Source organism: Hemiscyllium ocellatum, chromosome 11, assembly GCF_020745735.1.
Source record: "Hemiscyllium ocellatum isolate sHemOce1 chromosome 11, sHemOce1.pat.X.cur, whole genome shotgun sequence".
Lineage (NCBI taxonomy): Eukaryota > Metazoa > Chordata > Chondrichthyes > Orectolobiformes > Hemiscylliidae > Hemiscyllium > Hemiscyllium ocellatum.
In genome coordinates this window covers 85,202,221-85,227,410 of record NC_083411.1, presented here as the reverse complement: position 1 = coordinate 85,227,410, position 25,190 = coordinate 85,202,221, and the positions used below count along the sequence as shown (strand labels likewise).

The window sequence follows — 25,190 nt, the reverse complement described above, 5'->3', positions numbered from 1 at the left end:
ACAGGAATGTTACTTTCCAGTCAGGGGACACTTCCAGCAGTCAAGGAATTCAGCCACCGACCTTCAGGTAAGCATCCTCCAAGGTGGCCTTTGGAGATACACAACAGTGCAGAATCGCCAAGCAGAAACTGATAGCTAAGTTCCGTACCCATTAAGACGGCCTCAACCATGATCTTTGGTTCATAACGTGCTACATGTGACCCCACCGCACTGTTCTGCATCTGTAAAATCTTCCTTATTGTCCTGATTTGACACCATCATCTTGATTAAATTATGATCTCTCTACTTTAATTAGTTTGTACAGTTTTGGATAACTTGTTACTTTGGTTAGACCCTTGGCACGTGACTCCTATATCTATCATGTTATTCCAGCCACTTGGTTGATCTCCAGCACCTTATTTTTAAAAATTATCTCACTGTCTCATTTGATTCAGATTATATGTCATCCTTTCGCTTGTTCTTCAGCTGATGGCACTTTACTCACACAATATGACAAACTTGGTCACCTGCACAGACTTATTATTCGACATTCTATTTAGACTATTTGCATGACCTTTTGATCTCTCTGCCTATAAATTCTGTATTTGTGTGCTTCTCTCACTTCACATGATAAAGGCACTACACTCCAAAAGCTTGTGATTTCAAATAAACCCGTTGGACTATAACCTGGTGTTGTGTGACTTCTGAAAATGAATCAAGCCAGTTAGATGTACAAACCATTCACCTTAATTGACTATTAAATGAGTTTCTGATGAGGCAATGCTCAGAGGTTTCGGCTGGAACAGCAGATCCGAATTTCAGTCAAACTACTTTTGAGACAGAATTAGAGTGGTACTGGAAAAGCACAGTATGAGGAATGAGGCTGGGAGTCTCGGGGGCGGAGAGTTAAATGGTGGGGCTGGGGAGAAGGTAGCTGAGAGTGCAATAGGTGGATGGAGGTGGGGGTAAAGGTAACAGGTTGGAGAGAAGGATGGAGCGGATAGATGGGAAGAAGGATGGACAGATAGGACAGGTCATGAGGATGGTGCTGAACTGGAAGGTTGGAACTGGGGTAAGGTAGGGGGAGAGGAAAGGGAAATGAGGAAACTGGTGAAGTCTACATTGATGCCCTGGGGTTGAAGGGTCCCGAGGCAGAAGAGGAGGTGTTCTTCCTCCAGGCGTCGGGTGGTGAGGGAGTGGCGATGGAGAAAGCCCAGGACCTGCAAGACCTTGGCAGAGTGGGAGGGGGAGTTGAAATATTCAGCCACTGGGTGGTGGGATTGATTGGTGTGGGTAGTGTTCTCTGAAGCGCTCTGCGAGAAGGTGTCTGGTCTCCCCAATGTAGAAGAGACTGCATGGAGAGCAACGGATATAATAAGTGACGCGTGGAAGTGCTGGTGAAACTTTGATGGATGTAGAAGGCTCCTTTGGAGCCTTGGACAGAGGTGAGGGGGGAGTTGTGGGCACAGGTTTTGCAATTCCTGCAGTGGCAGGGGAAAGTGCCAGGAGGAGAGGGTGGGTTGTTTGGGCATGGACCTGATCAGGTAGTCATGGAGGGTATGGTCTTTGCAGAAAGCAGATAGAGATGGGAAAGGAAATATAACCCTAGTGGTGGGGGTCTGTTTGAAGGTGGCGGAAATGTCGGCAGATGATGCGCTTTATGCGGAGGTCGGTTGGGTGGAAGGTGAGGACCAGGGTGGTTCTGTCCTTGTTGCAGTTGCAGGGGCAGGGTTCGAGGGCGGAGGTGCAGGACATGGATGAGATGCGTTGGAGGGCATCTTCAACCACGTGGGAGGGGAAATTGCAGTCTTTAAAAGAAGGAGGCCATCTGGTGTGTTCTAGACAGTTCAGCTCATAGGATTATCTCAAACAATTGGGGAAATTACAATATCCAAAATTGTCTTTTGTAATACCCTTCCTGAGGCAGAAACCTAATTTACACTGAGAAACTCAATTATTCTAATTACATTGTATTCTGAAATAACTTGAATAACTGGTTAAAAGAAGCCACTCATATCAGAAGAGTTTCACACACACTCCGGAGACCTTCAGGACCAAGAAGCAGAAACTTTGGGAGCTAGAAGAACAGCCTCAACTCCATTTTAACCATCAGTAATCCGATTAGTATAAACTTTCAGCATCTTGCACTCCCAAAGCTGAATTTAAACTAATGTGTCGGCATGGAAGTGTAAGATTAGAGGGAAAGAAAAGTTTTGTAAAGTTATATTTATATATATCTTGTGTTTCCAGGGTAGTAAAACACGTCTCATGGTAAACCACATCTCATTATTAGTGCAAAATGAGTCCTAAGCAGCAATCAAGTAGATCAGACCATAGGAAGCTTCCACTTCTCAGTCTCATGGACACTCACTCCATCGTGATGTCATTGAGAGTTCCTCACAATACAACTTCACAGCAATAAAGTGGAAACTAAACCTACCATCTGAGCTTTTTTTTCTCTCTCTCTCTCACACACAAAATTTATGCACGATGAGTCAAAATCATGGGCACAGACCTATCTAGGAAAACCAAGGATTCCTAACTTAAAACAACTATATTTTATGGATAAATACTCTTACTTTTGTTCCATTTGTATGATTTCCTTTGGTCATTTTTTATTACGATACTTCCAGCTTTACACAGGTGGCCAACAATAGTACAAAGAAATTATGCATAGTTTGATTGACTAGTTTTCATATTCTAATTATGATGATATCGTTATGTATTAAAAAAGGGCTTTTTGATGGCTGTTGTCATTGGTACTTCCTGCAGTGTACAAAGTCCTTGCTCGAAATAAGCTGCCACTGACTTCCAAATATGTGATTTCTGCATGATGGACCTCAAAAGATCATAAAACTTTAGATGGGACGAAAAAAACATTTTGCCTTAGGCTCCAAAATTTAATACATAGTACTGGGTCTCAGATGTTTAAGTCAGTAAGCATCTGTTCCAAAACGATTGTAGCAGTGCAGGCAAGATGCCTGGATCTCAGTAATGCACTACCATATACTTCATTACCTCATTAAAAAAAAACTGATACACCATTTGGAGAAATCCTACATGCAGCAATGTTATTAAAATGACAGAATAACACAAAAATAGTCATCGATTATCATGAATTTAAGAATTACCAGTATGGTAATAACGCAGTAAATGGTAGTTACCTAAATGTAGATAGACTGGCCAAACCTTTCAAATTTTGTGACAACAGTATCTCCCAAGTGGTACAGCTTACTGGTCAACTATGTTATTCGGGAATGGCTACTTTTAAGTTTACAATTTACACCAAATGATGGATAAACTTACCATTAACATCATGGAATGTGAATGAAAAAATAAAGGGGAGCTTGTCTAATAAAAATGTTCGTTAGAAACTCTAAATGCAGAAAGCTATGTCAAGCGAAACGATTACATTTAATACAGTGCGACAATACCAATAACACAGATACCAACTAACAAAATGTGAACTTTTCTTTCTTTACAGAATGATTACATATAGAATCAAATTCCACTTAGGGTAGTGGAATTAAAACATTTCAAAGACTTAGATGGTGACACAAAATTATTACATATATCTGCAGCAACGAGCTTTCATTCACTGTGTGTACCTTGAAATATATGAGACATGTCAGCAACTTTCCCTTGAATGTGCTCTGAGGGTCCATACAAGACAATCTATCACTTCCTCTGGTAATTCAGTCCATACGCACGCACCATCCTCTCCCTGCCTGTTTCAAGAGGACCAACATCATCCCTGTGCCTAAGGTGGCTCATGCAGAATGTCTCAATGACTACCGTCCAGTGGCCCTAACTTTGGTGGTCATAAAGTGCTTTGAAAGGCTGGTCATGGCATTAGTCAACTCCAGCCTCCCCACTACTCTTGACCCACAAAACTTTGCCTATTGGATCAAAAGATCCATGTCAGATGCCTGCCCTTTACTCCTCCCTAGAACATCTTGACACCAAGAACAGCTACATAAGAATCCTACTCATTGACTACAGTTCAGCGTTCAACACCATTATCCCCTCCAGACTGATTACTAAATTTCATGATCTCTGACTAAGCCTCAGTCTCTGCAACTGGATCCTCAGTTTCCTGACCCACAGGCCAAATCAGTGAAGATTTTGGACAATATTTCATCATCACTAACACTCAACACTGGACCCCCCCAGGGGTCTGTACTCAGCCCCCTATTCTACTCACTGTATACCCATGACTGCATCACCAAACACCAGATAAATGCAATTTACAAGTTCACTGATGACACTACTATAGTCGGTCGAGTCTCAGATGGTGACGAAACAGACTACAGATGGGAGATGGAAGACCTGGAAAAATGGTGCAGAGAACAACCTAGCTCTCAATGCCAGCAAAACCAAAGAAGTCATTTTTGACTTTTGGTGGGATGTTCCTCGTGCTCCCCTGCACATTAACAGCACAGAGGTGGAACGAGTGGAGAGTGTCAAGCTCCTGGGAGTGGTCATCCACAACAAGCTTTCTTGGACTCTTCACATGGACGCACTGGTTACAAAAGGCCCAACAACGTCTCTTCTTCCTCAGGCAGCTGAGGAAATTTGGCATGATGGCGAATACCCTTGCCAACTTTCATAGCTGCGCCATCGAGAGCATTCTGTCTGGATGTATCACTACCTGATATGGCAACTGTACCATTCAAGATCGGAGACAGTTACAGAGCATGGCGAACTCGGCCTGGACAATCACAAAGACCTATCTCCCATCTATGGAATCCATCTACCACGCCCGCTGTCAGGAAAGGCCGCCAGCATTCTCAAAGATCCAACCCACCCTGGCAATGTTTTTCTACAACCTCTACCATCAGGGAGAAGATACAGAAGCCTGAATATATGCACCAGCCTAGTTTCTACCCTACTGTTGTTAGAATACTGAATGGACTCTCAAACTCTTAACATTCGCCTGTAACTGTGTTTTTGTTTTTGCGGCTGTTTACCTATCATTTACTTATCCATGCTACTTAAATATGTGATCTGCCTATATTGCTCGCAAGACAAAGCTTTTCACTGTGCCTTGGTACACATGACAATAAATTAAATACAAACTCAAATTCATTCAAATCCTCTGTGAAAGGTTGCCCCTCCAATCCCTTATAAGTATTTCCCCTCTCACGTTAAACCTACGCAACCTTACAGAAAATACCTTTCCCATTCACTTTATCTACGTCTCTTATGATTTTCTAAGCCTCTAGAAAGGTCACTCTCTCTCCGACCTAAGCTTGTTAGGAAGGTACTATTATGTGAAAACACAAGATTACATTTTGGGGGAAAAAAAAAGTGTTGAAGTTGCTGAGTTATAAGGTAAAAATACTGCCTTGTAACATGGACACATCACATTTTGGTGTTGTGGTAAGAAAAAAGGAGCTTTACATATATGACAACAGAATGGTCATCAGTAAGAGTGAATTGGTGAATTCGTAAATAGTATGCAGTACTGTGGGTGGAGTGTGCCAACAAAACCTATTTTGTCTTTGCAGTCACCTGTTAACAAACAATACCCTTAATTATTCATTTAAAGTGCAAAGAAGTCAAACTGCACCCAAATGCTTCCTCCAATCATTTAGAATGTATAATTATTCAGCGAAACTGTTGCTAATTCCTTCCTTCTGCTACAAAGGTGGTTTGAAACAGTTGCAGAAAATCAATGTTCAAACAGTTGTGGCTAGTCACAAGACTACTGTTCATTTACCTCAACCTCCATCTTGTTCAAATAATTCACTAACCTATGCCTCTGCATTCACTGGTCTTCTATTTTAATTCTCCAGTTATCCATGTCCTAGACTATTTTTTTCTTTAAGTTCACTTATTTCACCTACAGATTATATCTTAACTTGTTCATTCTGCATGTATATAACAATTAGTCATCATGACACTGGATTGAGAAGGGGCTCCAGCATTACAAAATCGGTGACAAATCTGGACCCTGTTAAGAATCATCCATAGGAGGAGATGACATAAATGCCAGGAATCTATTATAAAATTTTTTCTGTGTTGACATGATGCTAAATCCTGGAAACTGGCCAATACAATCAACTTCAATGTGTTTGACAACTTGTATAGTGTTCACATACCCAAACAGCATCTTCACAATTACAAGAGACAAGTGTCCTCAATTCCATGCATTTACACAATGTAGTTCAGGAATTATGTTGAAGTAATTGGTCATTATCAAAATATAAATATAATCTTAAAATAATAATATTAAAAAGGGAAAATAAATCTACCATTGGAAACATTTATTTTAATCACCTTACTACCACATTCCATATGTTATGATTAGAAATGTTTTATTCTACACACCATGGTTGACAGCAAAGAAGAAAACTGGCAATCAGTATCAATGGACTGGTAAGGTGAGTAGAAATGTAGCATGCGGAATTCAATCTGGAGAAGTAAAGTGAAGAAATGCATTTGGGAAAGACAAACAAGGGAAGAGAATACAAAAGAAATGAGAAATGCAGAGGATTAAAGGACTTTGGGGTGCATATCTGCATATTCCTGAAGGTAGACACACAGATAATGTAGTTCAGATGGCATATGGGATACTCCATTCTTTTAGCAGAGGTACAGCATTAAAAACATGAAGGTTGTGCTAGAACCGGATAAAACACAGGTTAGAACACAGCTATAGTATTGTTTATGGTTTTGGTCAACACATTACGGGATTTGAGAGCTCACTGGATAGGTGCAGAGAAATTTGAGGAGGATATTGCCAGAAATGGGAATTTTAGCAATGAAGGATTGGACAGGCTGATTTGGAGCAGAGGAATCTGGAAGATTTGATTGGGACGGATAATATTGTGGAGTGGCCAAGACAGAACAAATAAGAAAGACCTATTTACAATAAGAGAATCAAAAATTAAGGGACACAAAAGAATTGGTAAAAGGAAGTGAGTTTTTTTTCTTGTCCATCCAGATGACTCAGAGTCTGGAAAGTATGGGAGACGCAGAAACCTTTAAAATAAGGATACGTACTTCAGGTGCCATAACATACAGGACTACGTGTCAAGAGCTGCAAGATAGGGTTAAACTTAACAGCTCTTTTTCACAGTGTACAGATACATTGGTGCAAATAGTCTCCTCTTGTACCATAATTTTTTGTGCTTCAATGCTTACAATACCTTCTCCCTTTTTCTTCCACCTTTAAGTACTTGCTGTACAGCTGGTGACATGAGCAGAGTCTTACATTATGTAACAAGCAGCAAAATACTACAAATTGTGACTCATGCTCTGACTAACACACAGTGGCTTCTCCAGAGCGACCCAGTAGTGAAATCACTTTCAGCACAATGAATTCAGCACTGCCTTCTTGCCATGCATGCTGTATATTTTGGAAGGAGCCCAATGCATAAAAGTTTATGGTAACTTTCACACCAGCTGTCCTTGCGATATTGAGATGGCAACAGGCGACAGATTTCAATGAAGGTATCCTTACTGAAGCACAGATATTTCAAAGCGTTTCCTCATTAAGATTGATTCAGGTGAGAATTACTTCCTGGACACTGTGGCTGGACATGCCTTCTGTGGAGACCCTTTTTCCCCCATTCTCTGCCCTCTTCTTGCAGCTTGCCCTGCTCTGTCTCCTGCTTATTCGTTTTGTATTGCTGTATTCCAAGGAGAATGCTTGGAGGATAATACAGTACAGAAGAGGGCTTATGGCCCCTGGAGTCTGTACTACCAAAAATATACTGTTATTATCTACTCTCAACCCACGTTCCTGCACTTGTTTTATGACACTCCCAGGAAGTGCATTCCAGGTACTCATTACTCTCTGGGTGAAAGTTTTTTTTGAATAACCCCTCAAATTCCCTTTAAATCTCCTGCCTTTCATTTTAAGATTATTCCCCCTTCCTCTTCAAACAAATCCTTGCTTATAGTATGGTGATCAGGACTGAACACTGTACTCCAGCGGAGGCCTAACCAAAGTTCCCTACAGTTTCAATATGACATTCCTGCTTTTATAATCTATGCCATGACTGACTATAACCGGGTGTTGAGATTTTTAAACTTTGTCCACTTCAGTCCAACATCAGCACCTCCACATAATGACTGATAAAGGCAAACATCCTATATACCTTAATTAGTCTATTAACCTGTCCTGCCACTTTTAAGGGTCTGTGGACAAGAACCCCAACCTACATGTGTTCTTCTGAGCTTCTTCATGTCTTGTCATTCATTGGGTACTCCTTTTGTCTTGTTCCTTCTTCCAAACTGCATCTCCTCATATTTATCAGGGTTAAATTCCATCTGTCACTGATATGTCCAACTGTCAAATCTGTGTATATCCTCCAATAACCAACATCTTCCTCCTCACTGTCAACCACCTGGCTGATCCTCGTCATTCACATACTTACTTATTATACCCCCAATATTCTCATTTACGTCATTTATGAATATCACAAACAATAACTGAAGCAGCACTCATCCCTATGATATGATTAGATTAGATTAGATTCCCTACAGTGTGGAAACAGGCCCTTCGGCCCAACTCAGTCCACACCGACATCCAAAGAGCAACCCACCCAGACCCATTTCCAGCTGACTAATGCACCTAACACTACGGGCAACTTAGCATGGCCAATTCACCTGGCCTGCACATATTTGGACTGTGGGAGGAAACCGGAGCACCCGGAGGAAACCCACGCAGATACAGGGAGAATGTGCAAACTCCACACAGTCACACAAGGCTGGAATCGAACCTGGGAGCCTGGTGCTGTGAGGCAGCAGTGCTAACCACTGAGCCACCGTGCCACCCCACTACTGCATACTGGGCTACAGACGCACAAACAGCTTCTACCATCACCTTCTGCCTCTAGTCACTCAGCTAATTTTAGATCTAACTTGCCAATTTACCCTATATGCCAAAAGCTTCTATCTTCTTTATCAGTTTCACATGTGGGACGGTGACAAAGTAAGCCTTGCTAAAATCCATATATAGTACATCAATCTCCCTACCCTCATCCAAACACTTGGTTACTTCCATGAAAAACTGCACGAGATTTGTTAGGCATCCTATGATAAAGTTCTTGACTACATGCATGTGTGGGTGCAATTAGATTCGGCAGAAACCTTGAAGTCGGGACCAAGTCCTTCAGTGTGTGCCAGATCATTCACTGGAGACTTTAACATTTAACAAACCCCATTCATCCATGATTAATCAAAGAATAAGAGGGTATGCAAGCATCTCTCTCCATTGATAGTAACTCTGCACGCTGTTGTCAATCTCTCAGTCCTGTCTGTGATGATGTCCACCCAGCCAGTCCTCCTCAGAGCTGTCTGCTTTTCATCATGTTTTATCTCCTATGCTTGCCATCCTCTGGATCTCTCCTGCTTTTTCCTCATTCATACACTCTCAGTTTCCACTTCTTTCAATTCAGTGAAATGCCCTCGAGAGACTCTTCAGGTCTACTGTGGACAAATTCACTGATTTGTTGGTCTGTCTAGACAATTTTAAAATGTAATCTTTTTCTCTTCAGCCTTATTGAAGTCCAGCTCTCAGCTATACAGCTAATTTACAGTAACAAAGTACTGAATTCTTCTATAAATTCAGCAACAGCTAACACAAAATTAGCAACCACCTTGTAAGTTGTTAATGATTCCTTTAAATAATGGTGGTGCTGCTGAATGCATATTCAGCCATGCAAGATCAAGAATAGCAATCCAAAATAGCAGTGCTGTCACCAAATTAGCACTGTTCACCTGACTGACATCATGATCTGCCTGCTCTGCATACTCCATTCATGCTCACTGTGCATATGGTTGCAACCTCTCAATAATACATTAAACACGATTCACAGCAGAATTCTTCATGCATACCATGGACACACTTTCAGAACTCTTAGGAAGTTTAAGCACCCAAAATAATGTGCACCAAGAACTGAAATTTCATAATCCAGAGTTTTTTTTTCAGTAAAGATACTTTTTGTAGTATTCTTCCAGTAAGTTCAATTCAGAGCCAATGATAACACGTGCACACACAAATATTTTTCAAAAGCTATTCAATATTTATGATTATATAGAATGGGTATTCTTTTCATACTTAGTCAATTTTTGTCATTTATGCTGTGGACAGTTTGCATGCAAACCGAGAGAAGCAGCAATGACCATGTAAATACCTAACATTGTCACACACACCACACCCTGTATGAAGTATATAGAAGCCACCTGAAATATCAAATGTCATCTAATACACATTTTCAGTCAAAGCAATGTTATTAAAAGAAGAACTAAATTAGTGCTTTCAGGATTAAACAGGCTATAATAACAATGCCATGAAATCTAGATTTAATGTTTACCCAAATAACATAAAGACAGCTGCAGGCATCAAGAGAATCTCATTGTACGCAATGAACTTGAACAGGCTCTGCTGGTGTGTTGTCATTTTGTCTAAAAAGGATCGCACCCATGGCACGGAACTAGGGCCAATGATCTATAAGAAATGAAACAAAAAGAAAGTTGCTGACGGTATGTTGCTTTAATTGTCATCCGTAAAAATAAAGCTACTTTCCATTCAGCACTGCGTTTAAAAAAAATATGAAATTTCATGATCATACACCTTAAATAGAAAGTCAGGCAAATCCACTATGTTCTTCTACACATTTGTTGTAGGACAGAATACTGCTTAATATCTTTGCGGCACAAAACAGTATGCCATCAAGACTATGACTAAAAACTTCATCTGTTTTGTGTATTTGGTTTAATACCTACATAAAAATGTCTAATGCACAGTTGTGATGGCACTACATGGAGCAAATGTCACATTGTAAGAATCAAAAGCTGAACAAGATTTCCTTCAGAAAACTATTGAGACAGAGTTAATTTCAAATCAATTTTGTAACGCAAAAAATGAAGCACTTACAGAGGTAGCACATTGTTTCTGGAATCGGTTAAGCGTTTTGAATAAAGTAGAATAAGTTAGCCTGAATAAAATGTGTCATGGCTTTAGCCTTGACAATTTCACTCAAACATTAATTCATTTTTAATGTGGTGACCATTATACTTGATCTTTACTTGGGACAGAAAAGATTGATTTTGAACTTTTAAATTTGAAGAATATGAAACGTGATACTTATGGCACAGTGTATTACATTTGCAGTTCCTACTCATTGTAATAAGTGCAATATTTTTGAGTCAGTCACACTTTCAAACTCCAGTTTACTACATCACTTTTATGAACAGGGCCAATTTGTTGATTTCAACTAACTCATGAAAAGCTTTTATGCAGTCTTCCAGTTAAATACACATATCAACAGCTCTTGTTAGCTAAATAATGGTGTTTCTTTTGCAAGGATATAATTAATTCAAAATTATAAAGCAGATAATGCCATTTCAACAAAACACTGTGCTAACTTTAAACACAACACTGGCTGTGAATAGATATCTTAATTGTGCTACCTGTGCAACTGTCACAGCATAGTTTGCATATTCTTATTTAAAACGATGTTATTAATGCATATTATTTACAGTTAACATATTTAATAAAAAATGTAATTTGTACACGGTATAATCTTCAGGAAAGCAAGTCAATTGAGACACTGATTAGATTCAACAACAAAACAAAATCGTAAATCGTTTTACTGATAGACTTCAATCTGATGTGCAGTATTAAAAATAATTTAGGTCACCTCTTACTTTTAGATAAGTGGAAGATCGTGACTTTGAAGCTTAAGCCCACATGCCTCAAAACAAATTGTAAAAGGACCAACTTGATTCAGGTGGACAAAACAAATACTCTATCTAACAAAATACATATGATTCATTGAAAATCTTTAGAGCATTAATCACAACAACAAACAAAATCATAAAGGTTTTCAATGAATACATCATCATTAATCCTTTTTAAAACCTCAGTATTTTAAATTTTTACAACTGGCACTTCCACTACTCAAATTTTCACATCTATACCACAAATACAAAAAACAACAGAGGGGTAGAATTTGCTTTATTTGAGTTACGAATGCTGTGAGAGGGAAGGGAAATAGAAAGTTAATTTAAAGTCTGAGACACAAAAGCCATTTGATTTTCAGGAAGAAAAAACTCTCAGATTGAAAAAGCAAATCAGCAATTGTCAATAACTGGCACTTACATAGACCATTAAACATCAAAACCTTCCATGGTAATCCACAAGAGTGGTAGAAAGCTAAATTTGACATGGAGTTGTTAAAACATCAATCAGACAGATGACTAAAAGCTTAGTTAATTAAAGAGATAGATTGTAAGGGGCATTTTAAAAGGTGAAAAGAAATGTAGAGATGTTTAGGGAGGAGGTGTCAAAGTTTAGGATTTTGGAGATGAAATAATGGTCACCATGCGGAGGAATTAAAATTGGGGATGCTCAGAGGTCACAATTAAACAAGTACATTGATCTCGGAAGGTTGTAAGGTCAGAAGAGACTAAAGAGATATGAAGGAACAAATCCAAGGAGGAATTTAAAACCAAGAACGATAATTTTAAATTTGAGGGACCGTTTAAGTGAGTCAATTTTGGTTGGCAATTAACAGGGGCATGAATGAATAAGATTTGCTGTAAGAACAGAATTTTGAATGGCTTTAAGTTTATGGAGAATAGAATGCTTGAAACAATTCAGTTGTGTTGGAACAAGCAAGACTCATCCATGTTACATCTAAAGTTTCAGCAACAGGTAACGAGGGGTATGGGCAAATTAAATGACATTGTGGAGATGACAAGTCTTACTGATGGTTTGGACAAGAGGTTGGCAGCTTACTTTGTGGCCAAATATGGCACCAACATTGCAAACAGTCTGGTTCAGCCTCACACACAAAGCAATACAGAACAAGTCAGATTCCAGAGTCAAATCTGGCATGATAAATCAGAAATTTCATTTGTTTGCAATTTAGTTACCATGTGTTGGCCAGGCACTGAACATATTAAACAGACTATGTATCATTCAAAAATAAAACAACTTGTGGTTCCCAGCTATCTGTTTTTCCATGCATTATATCTGTTGCACCTAATTCCTGGCTGTTTACAATCTTGCCAAATAGCTTGCTAACTCTTGAACTTAATTCATATAGTTTTTTTTTTAAATTGTTCCAAATTAATTTTTTACTCATTCTTAGATTTTAAAAGTCAGAACTTCACAACAGTGAAATAAAACCCATTTATTTCCAAATTCCCAAATCATCTAAAGTTTCATCATACGTCCACCAAAGATAAAAGTATCTTTGAGAGACATTCATTTCAATACTTCCAGTCGAGATGGAAGCAGAATAGGATGCTCCAACTAAAGCATCTCTGCTCCTTCTGTTCTCTTTCTTTCCCCTTCCGTTAGTCTCTCTGTGGATCTGGGACCTAGTCACTTGTTGGCATGGTGTCACTCAGCCTGGTCTCCCGATGGCTTGTGACAGGCACTGGGCCTGGTCTCGACTGATGGCAGCTCTCGGCCTGACCTCATCGGCACCTGGTGGATGCTGGCCTGGACTCTCGACTGACAGTGGTGCCCCTCAGCCTGATCTCATGTGCCTTGGGGTTGGTCCCAGGCATGGTTTCTAGACAGCGTGGTGGCTCTCAACAGCTCGTGGCAGGTTCCGGGCCTGTTTTCTCAATGGCCCTCAGCCTGGTTTCTCAGCGGTACGTCGATCTGTCTCTTGGCAGCTCAATGTGGTGTCTTGGCTCAGCCCAGGCATGTTCCCGAAGCACTGTGGGACATCGGTGAGGTGGCAATTTCAGCAGCAACAACAGTATCTGTGGTGGCTGCTTCGAGAACTGACCGCTAGGTCTGCCAGAGAGTGAGATAAGCAGAGGACTCAAATATTGTTGAATTTTTAGTTTAAACTAGGAAAGTAAAAGAAGAAGCTATGAAAGACTTTAATGTACACTATAATGTTTATTCTTCTTCTATTCTATGAAATAATGCTTACCTTTTTAATTTTTGTTTCTCTCATAAATTTGTACCCACTTTTTTTTGTACCTAGGTACCTATCCAGCACCATTACACACTTTTCACTGTACCCCTGTACTTGAGTACATGACAATAAAATCTAAATTTCAAATGTCCAATAACATTATGTTACCAGGGATTACGCACTCAGACTTTCACAATCAAGCCTATTTTACACAAATCCCTTTTGATCAAAGTTGTCTGTTGTCTGTTCCTACAATACAAATCATTTTCAAATTTATGGTTGCAGCATTAAACCCCAATAAAACATTTGAGATAATTCTGAGCTGTACAAATAAATGTTTCTGCAGGGTTGTTGGATATGCTGACTTCAAAATGTTTGAGCCTGGTACCGGCTTTACGTGTCCTTATCTTCACTGAATATTTGTTAATACAAGTTCAGCTTGTAAGATCAAAAATCAACTGGGTGTTCAATCCCCATTGCATTCTCTCTGCAGCATAATGGCACACATGCAGCTATTGATAGCATCAAGCAGATTAAATAGCTCAAAGTTTGGTAGTGCTAAACCACTGCAATCGTCACAAGAGATGTCAATTTAACACTGACTTCTGTCCATTCAAATTTCTACCAATATTTTAACAAACTGGTCAATGGTGCAACTACTTCTGAAATTCACAGCAAATTTCTGAAAACTCACTCATATCATATATTGCATAATTTGCATTTTGTGTTCTGCATAGAAAAATCCAAAATCCTTTTTATTTTTGCTCCTCTGGATGCTAACTGGCTTTGTTCTAGTGTGGGCCAAGTCAGTCATTTATGCTTTTACAAATTCAATTTTAGGTAGATTTATCATTGAATTGGCTCTTAGTAACTAATCCAGCAGTTTTTTCAAAATGTCATAAATGTTTTTCCCAGGTTTAGCTGAATACAAGTAGGGGAGACGGGAGGCCTAGTAGAATTATCACTAGAGCTATTAATCCAGGGATTCAGATAATTTTCTGGAGATCTAGGTTTAAATCCTGCTTTAGCAGATGGTGGAATTTGAATTCAATATAAATCTGGAGTAAACAGTATAAGAAGGACCATGAAACTGTTGTCAATTGAAAATAAAAGCCCATCTACTTCACTAAGTAAAAAGTGAGGTCTGCAGATGCTGGAGATCACAGCTGAAAATGTGTTGCTGGTTAAAGCACAGCAGGTCAGGCAGCATCCAAGGAACAGGAAATTCGACGTTTCGGGATGAAGAAGGGCTCTGGCCCGAAACGTCGAATTTCCTGTTCCTTGGATGCTGCCTGACCTGCTGTGCTTTAACCAGCAACACATTTTCAGCATCTACTTCACTAATGTTGCTTAGGAACCTGCCATCCTTGTCTGGTCTGGACCCATACCAATATGGGTGATTCTAAACAACCCTTCGGGCAAATAGGTTTGGACAATAAATTATGCAATACCACTGATTTACCAATGTAAATTTCAGAACTTTAATAACTTAGAATAATAGAATCCCTGTGCAGAAGCAGGCCATTTGGCTCATCGGGTCCAAAAACATCCCACCCACCTACCTACCCTATCCCTGCAACCCTGCATGTACCTGGACATTCCTGGCAATTTAGTGCAGCCAATCCAAATAACCTGTACATTTTTGGACGGTGGGAGGAAACCTACACAGACATGGGAAGAACGTGCAAACTTCACACAGACAGACAGTCACCTGGAGGGGGAAATCGAATACTGGCTCCCCAACACTGTGAAGCAGAAGTGCAAATCACTGATCCACCATGTTGCCAAATAATTAGATTACTTACAGTGTGAAAACAGGCCCTTCGGCCCAACAAGTCCACACCGACCCGCCGAAGCGCAAACCACCCATACCCTTACATTTACCCCTTACCTAATACTACGGGCAATTTAGCATGGCCAATTCAGCTGACCCGCACATCTTTGGACTGTGGGAGGAAACCGGAGCACCCGGAGGAAACCCACGCAGACACGGGAAGAACGTGTAAACTCCACACAGTCAGTCGCCTGAGTCGGGAATTGAACCCGGGTCTCAGGCGCTGTGAGGCAGCAGTGCTAACCACTGTGCCGCCCTGGATTGAAAGAATCAGCAAGGACTCTTTCTGGAATAAACTGTTTCCCAAGATGAAAAGGGACAAGCAGAAATTTTATAAAGGAATTAAAAGCAACATGATAACTAACCATCCCTGGGAAGAAGGAGTCAAAGCAATATAAACCGTTTCAAGGCAGACAGAGGTAACACTCCTTGACGATTTGCTGCCTTGTGACAAATGGGCAATTAAGACTGCCTGCAGAAGGAATGTCCTGAAGTAAAAAGGATAAATTGCAGGACCGGCTATCTTACAAAGGCAGGTCAGGTTGATGTAACAAAGGAACTGGGGAGCTACTTCTGATAAGGCAACAAGCCACAGACAAGAGGTCTCCAAAAGTGTAATCAATACTGGGGGTGCAAGAATTTAAAGAATCATCAGTACTGTCAAACCACAAACTTGAAAGAGAAAATTATATAAAGAATTCAACACCAAAAAATTTAGCAAAACCTTGAAGAACAACACTGCACAAGGATCAAACCCTGGACACTTCCAGAGACAGACTCTCTCGGTTGGAATTGTAGCTAAATTCCACCATTAATCAAGCAATAGCCAAGTTGAATTGTGAGGCTTAACTTGCTTACTTAAGGGATCACATTTTGGTTGCTACATGTAATAAAGTTTAAACCATTGTTTCAGTACTTCCCTGCGAGATTTCTTAATTATCTGAATTAAAGTAGCTTGTGGTGACTTGCACATGACATGTGAAATGAACAAATAAATACAAATCAACTAAATCATCAATGGTAACAACACAGCAACACAATCCCTTTTTGGCCTTGTTCATAAATCATTGAAAAGTTGTTGCTGCATTTTTCATTCCAATAGGTATGGCTTTAGGCATTGATATAGCCTATTTGGTGTTACAGACAAAGAAATGTCAGTTTTTGCATCAGTCAACAGAATTTGCAAATATCCTCTTTAGAAGTCATTTTTTCTAAGCAATGATGTTTGTCCAATTCTGTCTGCAATCCTACAGTTGTGGAATTGAATATGTCTTTGCTACTGTGTTGATTCTGTGATAGGTAATTTCACAATCCATGACAGCCATCTGTTTTTATCACGATCACAATCGGCAAGATCCTGCTACTATGAGTTCGTTCAATATCATTATCCATCAGGAAACTGATTGTTTCTCATGAGCTAATTTCTTTCAGTTGAAACTGTAAGAACATTACTACAAAACAATGTATTCTCTACATGGACTGTACATGCTGTGAGCGATGTTTTTCCTGGGCTATTTCATGAATCAGCTTTGTAAGTCACCGGAATAGTTTCCTGGAAGTTAAAAAGTTTAATATTCTACAGAAACTTTCAGTACCTTTGATCAAGCAGGACAATACGAAATAATAAGCATAAACAGGCAACTTTCAAGTTGGGAAGATGTGACAAATCCAAGAAAAATTAACAAACAGTGAAATTCACAGTTGACCTTGGGAGGAACATGTGTGGGAGAGCTCACAACACAGGAGCAAATAAGTACATGGTTAATGAGCTGCTGGGGAAGTAGTGGAGGCTGGTACAATTATAACATTTAAAAGGCAACTGGATGGGGATATGAACAGAAAGGGTTTAAGAGGAATATGGGCCAGTGCTGGCAAATGGGACTAGATTAGTTTAGGTATTTGGTCAGCATGGTCGAGTTGGACCAAAACGTCTGTTTCCTTCCTATATATCTCTATGACTCGAAGTGGACTGCTACGAGGATCAGTGCTAGGGTCTCAACTATCTACACTCTGTGTCATGGACTTGGATGAAGGGACTGAATGCATGGTTGCTTAACTTGTTAGGTAGGAGTAAAATTTGTGAAGAGGATCTAAGGAGCTTGCAAAGGAATATAGGTGAGTTTAGTGACTTGGCTAACATGATGTAAATGGAGTATAATATGGAAATATGTAATTTCGGTAGAAACAGTAGAAAAGCAGCATATTAATTAAATAGAGAGAGTGTGCAAAACGTAGGAGATAAGAGAATGAGAGTTACAAAGAATTAGCACGTGGATACAATGAGTGATTAGGAAAGGATATTTAATGCTGTTATGTAATGCAAGGGATAAAGTATAAAAGAAGGGAAACAAAGTTAAAAATAAGGGTTCTGCCATTTATGATGGAGACGAGGAGAAATGCTTTCATCCAGGGTGTAAGTCTGTGGAGATTTCTTTCTGAGTGTGGTGCAGATTGAATAACTGAGTAGTTTTAAGGCCAATATGGATTCTTAACTGGCAAGGGAGTTAAAGGATGTAGCAGGGGACACGAGCATAAACTCACAACCGGATCAATCATGATTTTATCAAGTGGAATGGCCCATTCCTAATCAATGTCATGTTACCATGTCATCAAAAGGACCTTCCTTAAACATGGTTGTTACTTTTCTGATGTAAAAGGTCTTTATTTCAAAAATACTTGAAGATTCAGAAAAAATGTAGTTGCAGCAAGACTAAATTCCTTAAGTTGCTTTATTTGAACATTTCCACTATCACTTTTGCAAAATTGCCAGAATTCTTAAATAAATCAAACAAAATTGGAATACTGATGTTTTACTTGAAGAATCAAAGATCACCATATTTAGTCTGATTGACGTTACAGAAAATGTGGCTGATTAGGGATATCTGACTATATTCTGGAACCACAAAGTGGCTTTCAATTTATTTACATATTCACGATGCTATGATTGTTATCGTGTGGTAGTCGTGGTGTATTCCACAACACAATCAACATCCAGCTAAGGCAAAGAATAATTGTTAGATTGCACATCTGCAGTCAGACCAGGTTCATTTGCAAGCACAAAATTTAGCCCTCTTCTTGCAAGTTGAATTTTTGCACCAGCTGTCTTTAAAAAGAAAGGGTGTGTGTTTAATAGTATTACTTCGGATATTAAAAAATATAGTTTTAACCAAGTTCGAAGAGTAAATATCACACATTACTGTTGGCGAGAGGAGACGACAAATCCTGAACACATTCAAATAACTTTCTTTAATGATGAGTACTATATGATCATATTTCACAGATTAACCTTCCATCCAAATAGTAGGGCTCATGCTGCAGTGGTAGTGTCTCTATCTCGGAGTCAGGAGGTCCACATTCTGAGTCCCACTTGCTCTAGATGTGTGTTGTAATTCAATTTGACCAACTGTTTCAGATACCTCTGTCAAAATAGTAGACAGAGAAATATCAAATAAGCATATGTTAACTGTTAATCAACTATTATTACAGTCACAAATTCCAGCTTCCTGAATGCTGATCAGCATTCAATAGAAGAATAATGGACTAATGTTTGGGTGTAACATTTGTTGGAGCTTCAGTTTTGCTTTAGAATTATTAACTTGCCTTAGTCCCTTCCAAAGGTATTTCAAAATAAATTGTTTATGGAAGTTGGTTAAATTAGCATACCCAGAATTAATATTATTCCATGCTGCATCTGTGACACAGGAGAGATGTGATTCTGATTCAGTTTGATTTTCTAGCATAGAATACAACATAGTCAGTCATTATTGTATACATCTGTTATACACATTTTAGATCCCAAATTAACACGTACACAAGATCAGATTTACTGGACCACAAAGTTATATGGAAATCTCTGCAACAATCTTATTTTCTTATTTAAGATACCTGCAACTCTTGAGAGCATTTTTGGACTGAAAGGCGTAAATAACAATACTATAAATTTTACTACCTATCTAACTTAGCCTACTTTTACAGAAAGGCTGGTTAAAATGTTAAACATAGAACATGGAAAAATACAGCACAGAAAAGGCCCTTTGGCCCATGGTGTTGTGTCGAGGTTAATCCTAGTGTAAAATATTGTAACTTTAGGTTAAGTTTGGCCACAAGAGGTTTGATGTAAGGATCAATGAAACATTAGCTTAGTGAAAACAAAACAGGTGCAGAACCTGGCTTCTTTTACAACAGTGGAACAAAAAGATTAAAAGATAAAAACGTGCACTCAGTACATACATTCCTCCAAAGCCAAAAAAAGACTTATGGGCATTTACACAGTGCTTTTTAAAGTCACAGAATCTCTCAAACTACTTATAGCTAATGAAGCAGCATACAATAGAAAGTATTAAAACAATCCATACAACAAAACCAATCAGACCTAAGCTCTATAGTCCTGCAAAATTCAGCAGCGAACAATGCTAAACAATTACGTAATTGGAGAGGCAGGAATTCCGCAATGTGCCAATTCTATATGATGGCGGAGGCCCAGCACATAAGTGCAAAAAAAAGGCTGAGCATTTGCAAGCATCGTCCTGCCAGCTGTATTGAGTGGATCAGCCATCTTAGCCTCATCCCGAAATCCCATGCACCACAGATGTCAGAACTTTAGCCAATGTGTTTCATTCCACGTGATAGCATTAAACAGTTGAACTCTAGATTACTACAAACGCTTTAGGCCCAGAGAATATTTGACAATAACACAGAAGATATGCTCCAGAATTAGCCATGCCCTTAACCAAATTGAGGCTGAAGACCTTGGAGTGGGGGAGGAGGGATTCAGTTGTTGTCAACCATGTTGGTACTAATAACATTGATAGGACTATAAAGGAAGTTTGGCAGAAATACTCTGAACACTTTGGAGCTAAATTAAAAGTACATAACCTCTGGGTTACTGCTTGGTTTTTGTGATATTTATTGGGAGATATATACTGACCAAGGTAGCAGGAATAGCATCCCGGATCTTCTGTTAGAAGCAGCACTCCAACACTGCAGCACTCCTCAGTAGTATGCTGGAGTGTTAGCCTTCATTTTTTTAAAAAAACATAAACCTTGGAATGTAATTGACCCTCTAATCTTCATTTACTCAGAGGGGAGAATGCGATCAGCTGTGCCACAGGTGACTCGAATATCAATCTAGATTATATTTGTTACCGACAGAACAGATTTGGCAAGACAACTCTCCCTTTTCCATCTCTTGACTGAACATGGTTGGAAATGCTTTAAAGAGAAAATGTTTTTCAACCCCTACAGTGCTGCGACTCTCAAAAACAGATTTAAAAAGCTGAGAGAACTATTAAGCATTTATTTCTGAAAAACCAAATTCATTTGGAATGGTACACATTCTCATGCATGACGGTAATTACATTGTCCAGGGCCGATGGCTGCAGTGAGGTCGCTGCCCTGGCATTGGAACCAGTGGCAGCAGCAATCGGCAGCAGCAGACTCTTCAAAATGGCAGCACCAGCATTGCTACATCTACAGCCAAAGTAGAACTCCTGGCCTTGCGGTCTGGTCTGGCAGCGGAGCCAGAGACTCTTGGCCGTGGGGCGAGTGTGGGTTCAGTGAGCTCGACAGCGAAGAGATGGAAGGTGGGGCAATTCCTACGTTGGTGGGTCCTGCGCACGTGGTAACAAGGCTGTGATGGTCTCCCTCGAGGATAGGTGTCAGAATTGACTTGATCAGAAAGACTGATATTCTATCCTTTTTAACTTCTTACTTTTCTAATTTATTTCCATGAGCTATAATGCTGGACTATTTATTTTTCTAATTTTTTTCAGCTTCCTAAAAATTTTATCTTAAGTATCTGTACCTAGGCAACTTTGTATTTAAGATAGTACTGCAATGCACTGACTAAACCTTTCACAGTACTCGCTTGGGTACATGTGACAACAAAGCTAATTCAAATCAATTCAAAGAGACAGCATGCACTTAACGTTAAAAAAAAGCAAAAATCCCCTGCTACACTTCAGTCTTTTGTGATGGAAGCCTAAAAATGTTGCAGGTCTGACAATTCCTTTCTCATACACGGAAGGAATGGAGGCTGGAAATTTTGGATACAGGGTTCAGAATTGCTTACTAGTTACAACAGCAGATTGCTGACTTCTCAGGACATTAACCACCTCAACCTGTCAACCCCCATCCCCCACTCAAACCTCTCACCCTCAACGCGCAGCCCTCTGCTTCAATCCTGACCTCATCATCAAGCCAGCGATACTCTGGTGCACTGACCTCTACACCGCTGAAGCCAGACGCCAACTCGAAGACACTTCCTCCTACCACTCCCTTCGACCATGACCCCACCCCCAATCACCAAACCATCATCTCCCAGACCATACAGAATCTCATCACCTCAGGAGATCTCCCACCCACAGCTTCCAAGCTCACAGTCCGGGAACCCCGCACTGCCCGGTTCTACCTTCTTCCCAAGATCCACAAGCCTGACCACCCTGGTCGACCCATTGTCTCAGCATGCTCCTGCCCCACTGAACTCATCTCTATTTACCTCGACACTGTCCTAACCCCCCAGTCCAGGAACTCCCCACATACATTCGAGGCGCCACCCATGCCCTCCACGCTGCTCCAAGACTTCCATTTGCCCCCCCCCCCCAATGCCTCATCTTCACCATACATATCCAATCCCCCGATACCTCCATTTGCCATGACCGGGCCTCCAAGTCCTCAGTTCTTCCTCGCCCGACATCCCCAACAGTACCTTTCTACCGACACACACATTCGTTTGGCTGAACTGGTCCTCACCCTCAACAATCTCTCTTTTGAATCCTTCCACTTCCTCCAGACCAAAGGGCGCCCGGATGGGCCCCAACTATGCCCGTCTCTTTGTTGGCTATGTAGAACAGTCCATCTTCCGCAGTTACACCGGCACCACTCCCCACCTCTTCCTCCGCTACATTGATGACTGCATTGGTGTCACCTCGTGCTCCCGCAAGGAGGTTGAGCAATTCATCAACTTCACCAACACATTCCACCCTGACCTTAAATACCTCCTTCCCCTTCCTGGACTTCTCCATCTCCATTAATGACGAACGATTTGACATCCACATTTTTGTTTTTACACAAATCCACCAACTCCCACAGCTACCTGGATTACACCTCTTTCCACCCTATCTCCTGCAAAAATGCCATCCCGTATTCCCAATTCCTCCACCTCCGCCATATCTGCTCCCAGGAGGAACAGTTCCACCACAGAACACACCAGATGGCCTCCTTCTTTAGAGACCTATCACCTCCATCCCTATCCTCATTCAACTATTGTACTCTATGCTACTTTCTTCCCATCCCCACCCTCCTCTCATTTATCTCTCCACCCTTCAGGCACTCTGCCTGTATTCCTGATAAAGGGCTTTTGCCTGAAACGTCGGTTTTCCTGCTCCTCGGATGCTGTCTGAACTACTGTGCTTTTCCAACACCACTAATCCAGAATCTGGTTTCCAGCATCTGCAGTCCTTGCTTTTACCGAGCCAATCAAGTTGCTGTCAAGTCTTGCAGATGTGATATAGCTTAACAGCTAAAAGGCTATTCTTCCAGTTTCCTAGCTTCCCAGGCTCACTGACTTTTTCAAAATGAGTCTTAAGGCCTGACAATGTAGGAGCTGAAGTGTTCATTCAGACCATCAAGTCTGCTTCATCATTCATTTAAACTGGAACTGATCTGATAACCTTCAGCTCCACTTTTCTGCTTTATGGGACCCTAACTCTGATTATTCCCTTCGATCCTAGACTCAAAAGAAAATAATTTCTCCATATCAATATGGTCAACCCCTCTTGGAATCTTGTACAGTTCAATCTATAATCTCATTCTTCTAAACTCCAACGAGTACAGGCCCAACCTACTCAGCCTCTCCTCGTAAATAGTCCCTCCTTACCTGTAATCAACCTAATGAGTATTCTCTGCACTTACTTCAATGTCAGTATATCTTTCCTTAAATAAGAAAACCAAATCTTTTGACAGTATACCAAGTATGGTCTGACTAGTTCCTTGGGGATAGCGAGGGCCATAGATGCTAAAAAATCAGACTTGATAAAGTGTGGAGCTGGAAGAAGTACAGCAGGTCAAGCAGCAACAGAGGAGCAGGGGATTCAATGTTTCAGGTTGGAACCTTTCATCAGGACTCTTAGATAGTTTTAGCCTGTTTTTATACTCAAAGTAATAAAGGTTCCTCATCATCCCTGGCTTCTGTCAGTTGAAAGGCTATTTATTTTCCCGCCCCCAACCACTAATGGTTCCTGATGACTTAAGCAGAGTTTGGCTATTTGAATCTCATTATTGAATGGGCTTCTCATTACCATTTGGTGAAATTTTATTTTGCAGCCAAGTAGTCTGCAGGGCAACTGTGAACTAGCAGTAACCATTAAATCCACTGGAAATATCTGATGTACTTTAAAGTTTTCCCAATGGGATGTTCCAAAAAGTTATTTGCATTTTATTGGAATTCTGCATATGCATAATGAATAGGGGCAAAGGTGTTTGCAGACCCAGCCATTTGTACTGTACAGCCGAGTACACAAACATCCGGCCTTGTACCAATTTCACATATGGGTACAAAAGAAGAGATGGCTCAACTTGTTTCATTGATTATCCATTCTCCATGTTTGTTTTTAAAAGCAGTACCCAATTTCTATAAACCTGCAAGTGCAACTGCATAGATGTGACACATTTTCACTATCATTCGGAAGGGGGTGAGGGATTGATATCTGAGGAAATTATCTGAGATTATCCAGCAAGTATTGCCCAAATACTGAATTGTATCTAAAGTTCAACACTTGTTTTGCCATCATAGGCTAGATGGGTACAATCAGTACTTTCCTTGAAGAAAACAAATATGCTTTCTGATATGACCTGCCATTCTTTAGGACATTTGGCTTACTTATCTGCCATCACACACAGTCTGAAGTTCATTACCACATTATTCATTTACATGATACACAGACCACCTTTTTGGCTTGATGGCAGCATCTTGGGAAAGATGAATATCACTCATGTTGCTACTGCACTGTACAGCATGCAAAAGTTAACTTCACATGTTGCCCAAAAAGATGGTCTGTGTATCATGTAAATGAACAATATGGTAATGAACTTTAGACTGTGTGTGATGGCAGATAAGTAAGCCAAATGTTAATATTCCAGGAGTAATTGGAGGTAGATGAAGCACTTCTCATGTGACAAAGTAACCAGGAGTGATTCTTTGGAACTTTCGTGAATTTGTAAAAATATGGTATAAAATGATCTGATTATGGTAGCCATTATCTTACAGGATGATTTTGAAGCACCCTATTTCAGCACCAAATTCTGTGTGGTGAACAAATGATGTGTTATATTTATGCAGTTGCTGATAAGGTAACTCAGTTTGTGGCATGGGCTCTTGTGGTACAGTGGTACAGGTAGACAATCCTTTATTCGAAATCTGAGGGTTTTTTTCCTGAAGTCTTTTTTCTCATCAACAAGGTTGTTTGGCATGCAAACAGTTA

The 25,190-nt window shown here is 40.2% G+C and overlaps 1 protein-coding gene across 5 annotated transcripts in view; it reads right to left on the bottom strand.

The window, feature by feature from the left end:
* LOC132820468 (transmembrane protein 33-like) overlaps positions 1 to 25,190 on the bottom strand; it is a 158,353-nt gene that overhangs the window by 89,371 nt on the left and 43,792 nt on the right. For all 5 annotated transcript variants that reach the window (XM_060832639.1, XM_060832637.1, XM_060832640.1 and 2 more), the window contains one exon: positions 10,308 to 10,441. In XM_060832639.1, coding sequence (XP_060688622.1) covers positions 10,308 to 10,441 — 134 coding nt within the window. The remainder of the gene's footprint in view (positions 1 to 10,307; positions 10,442 to 25,190) is intronic.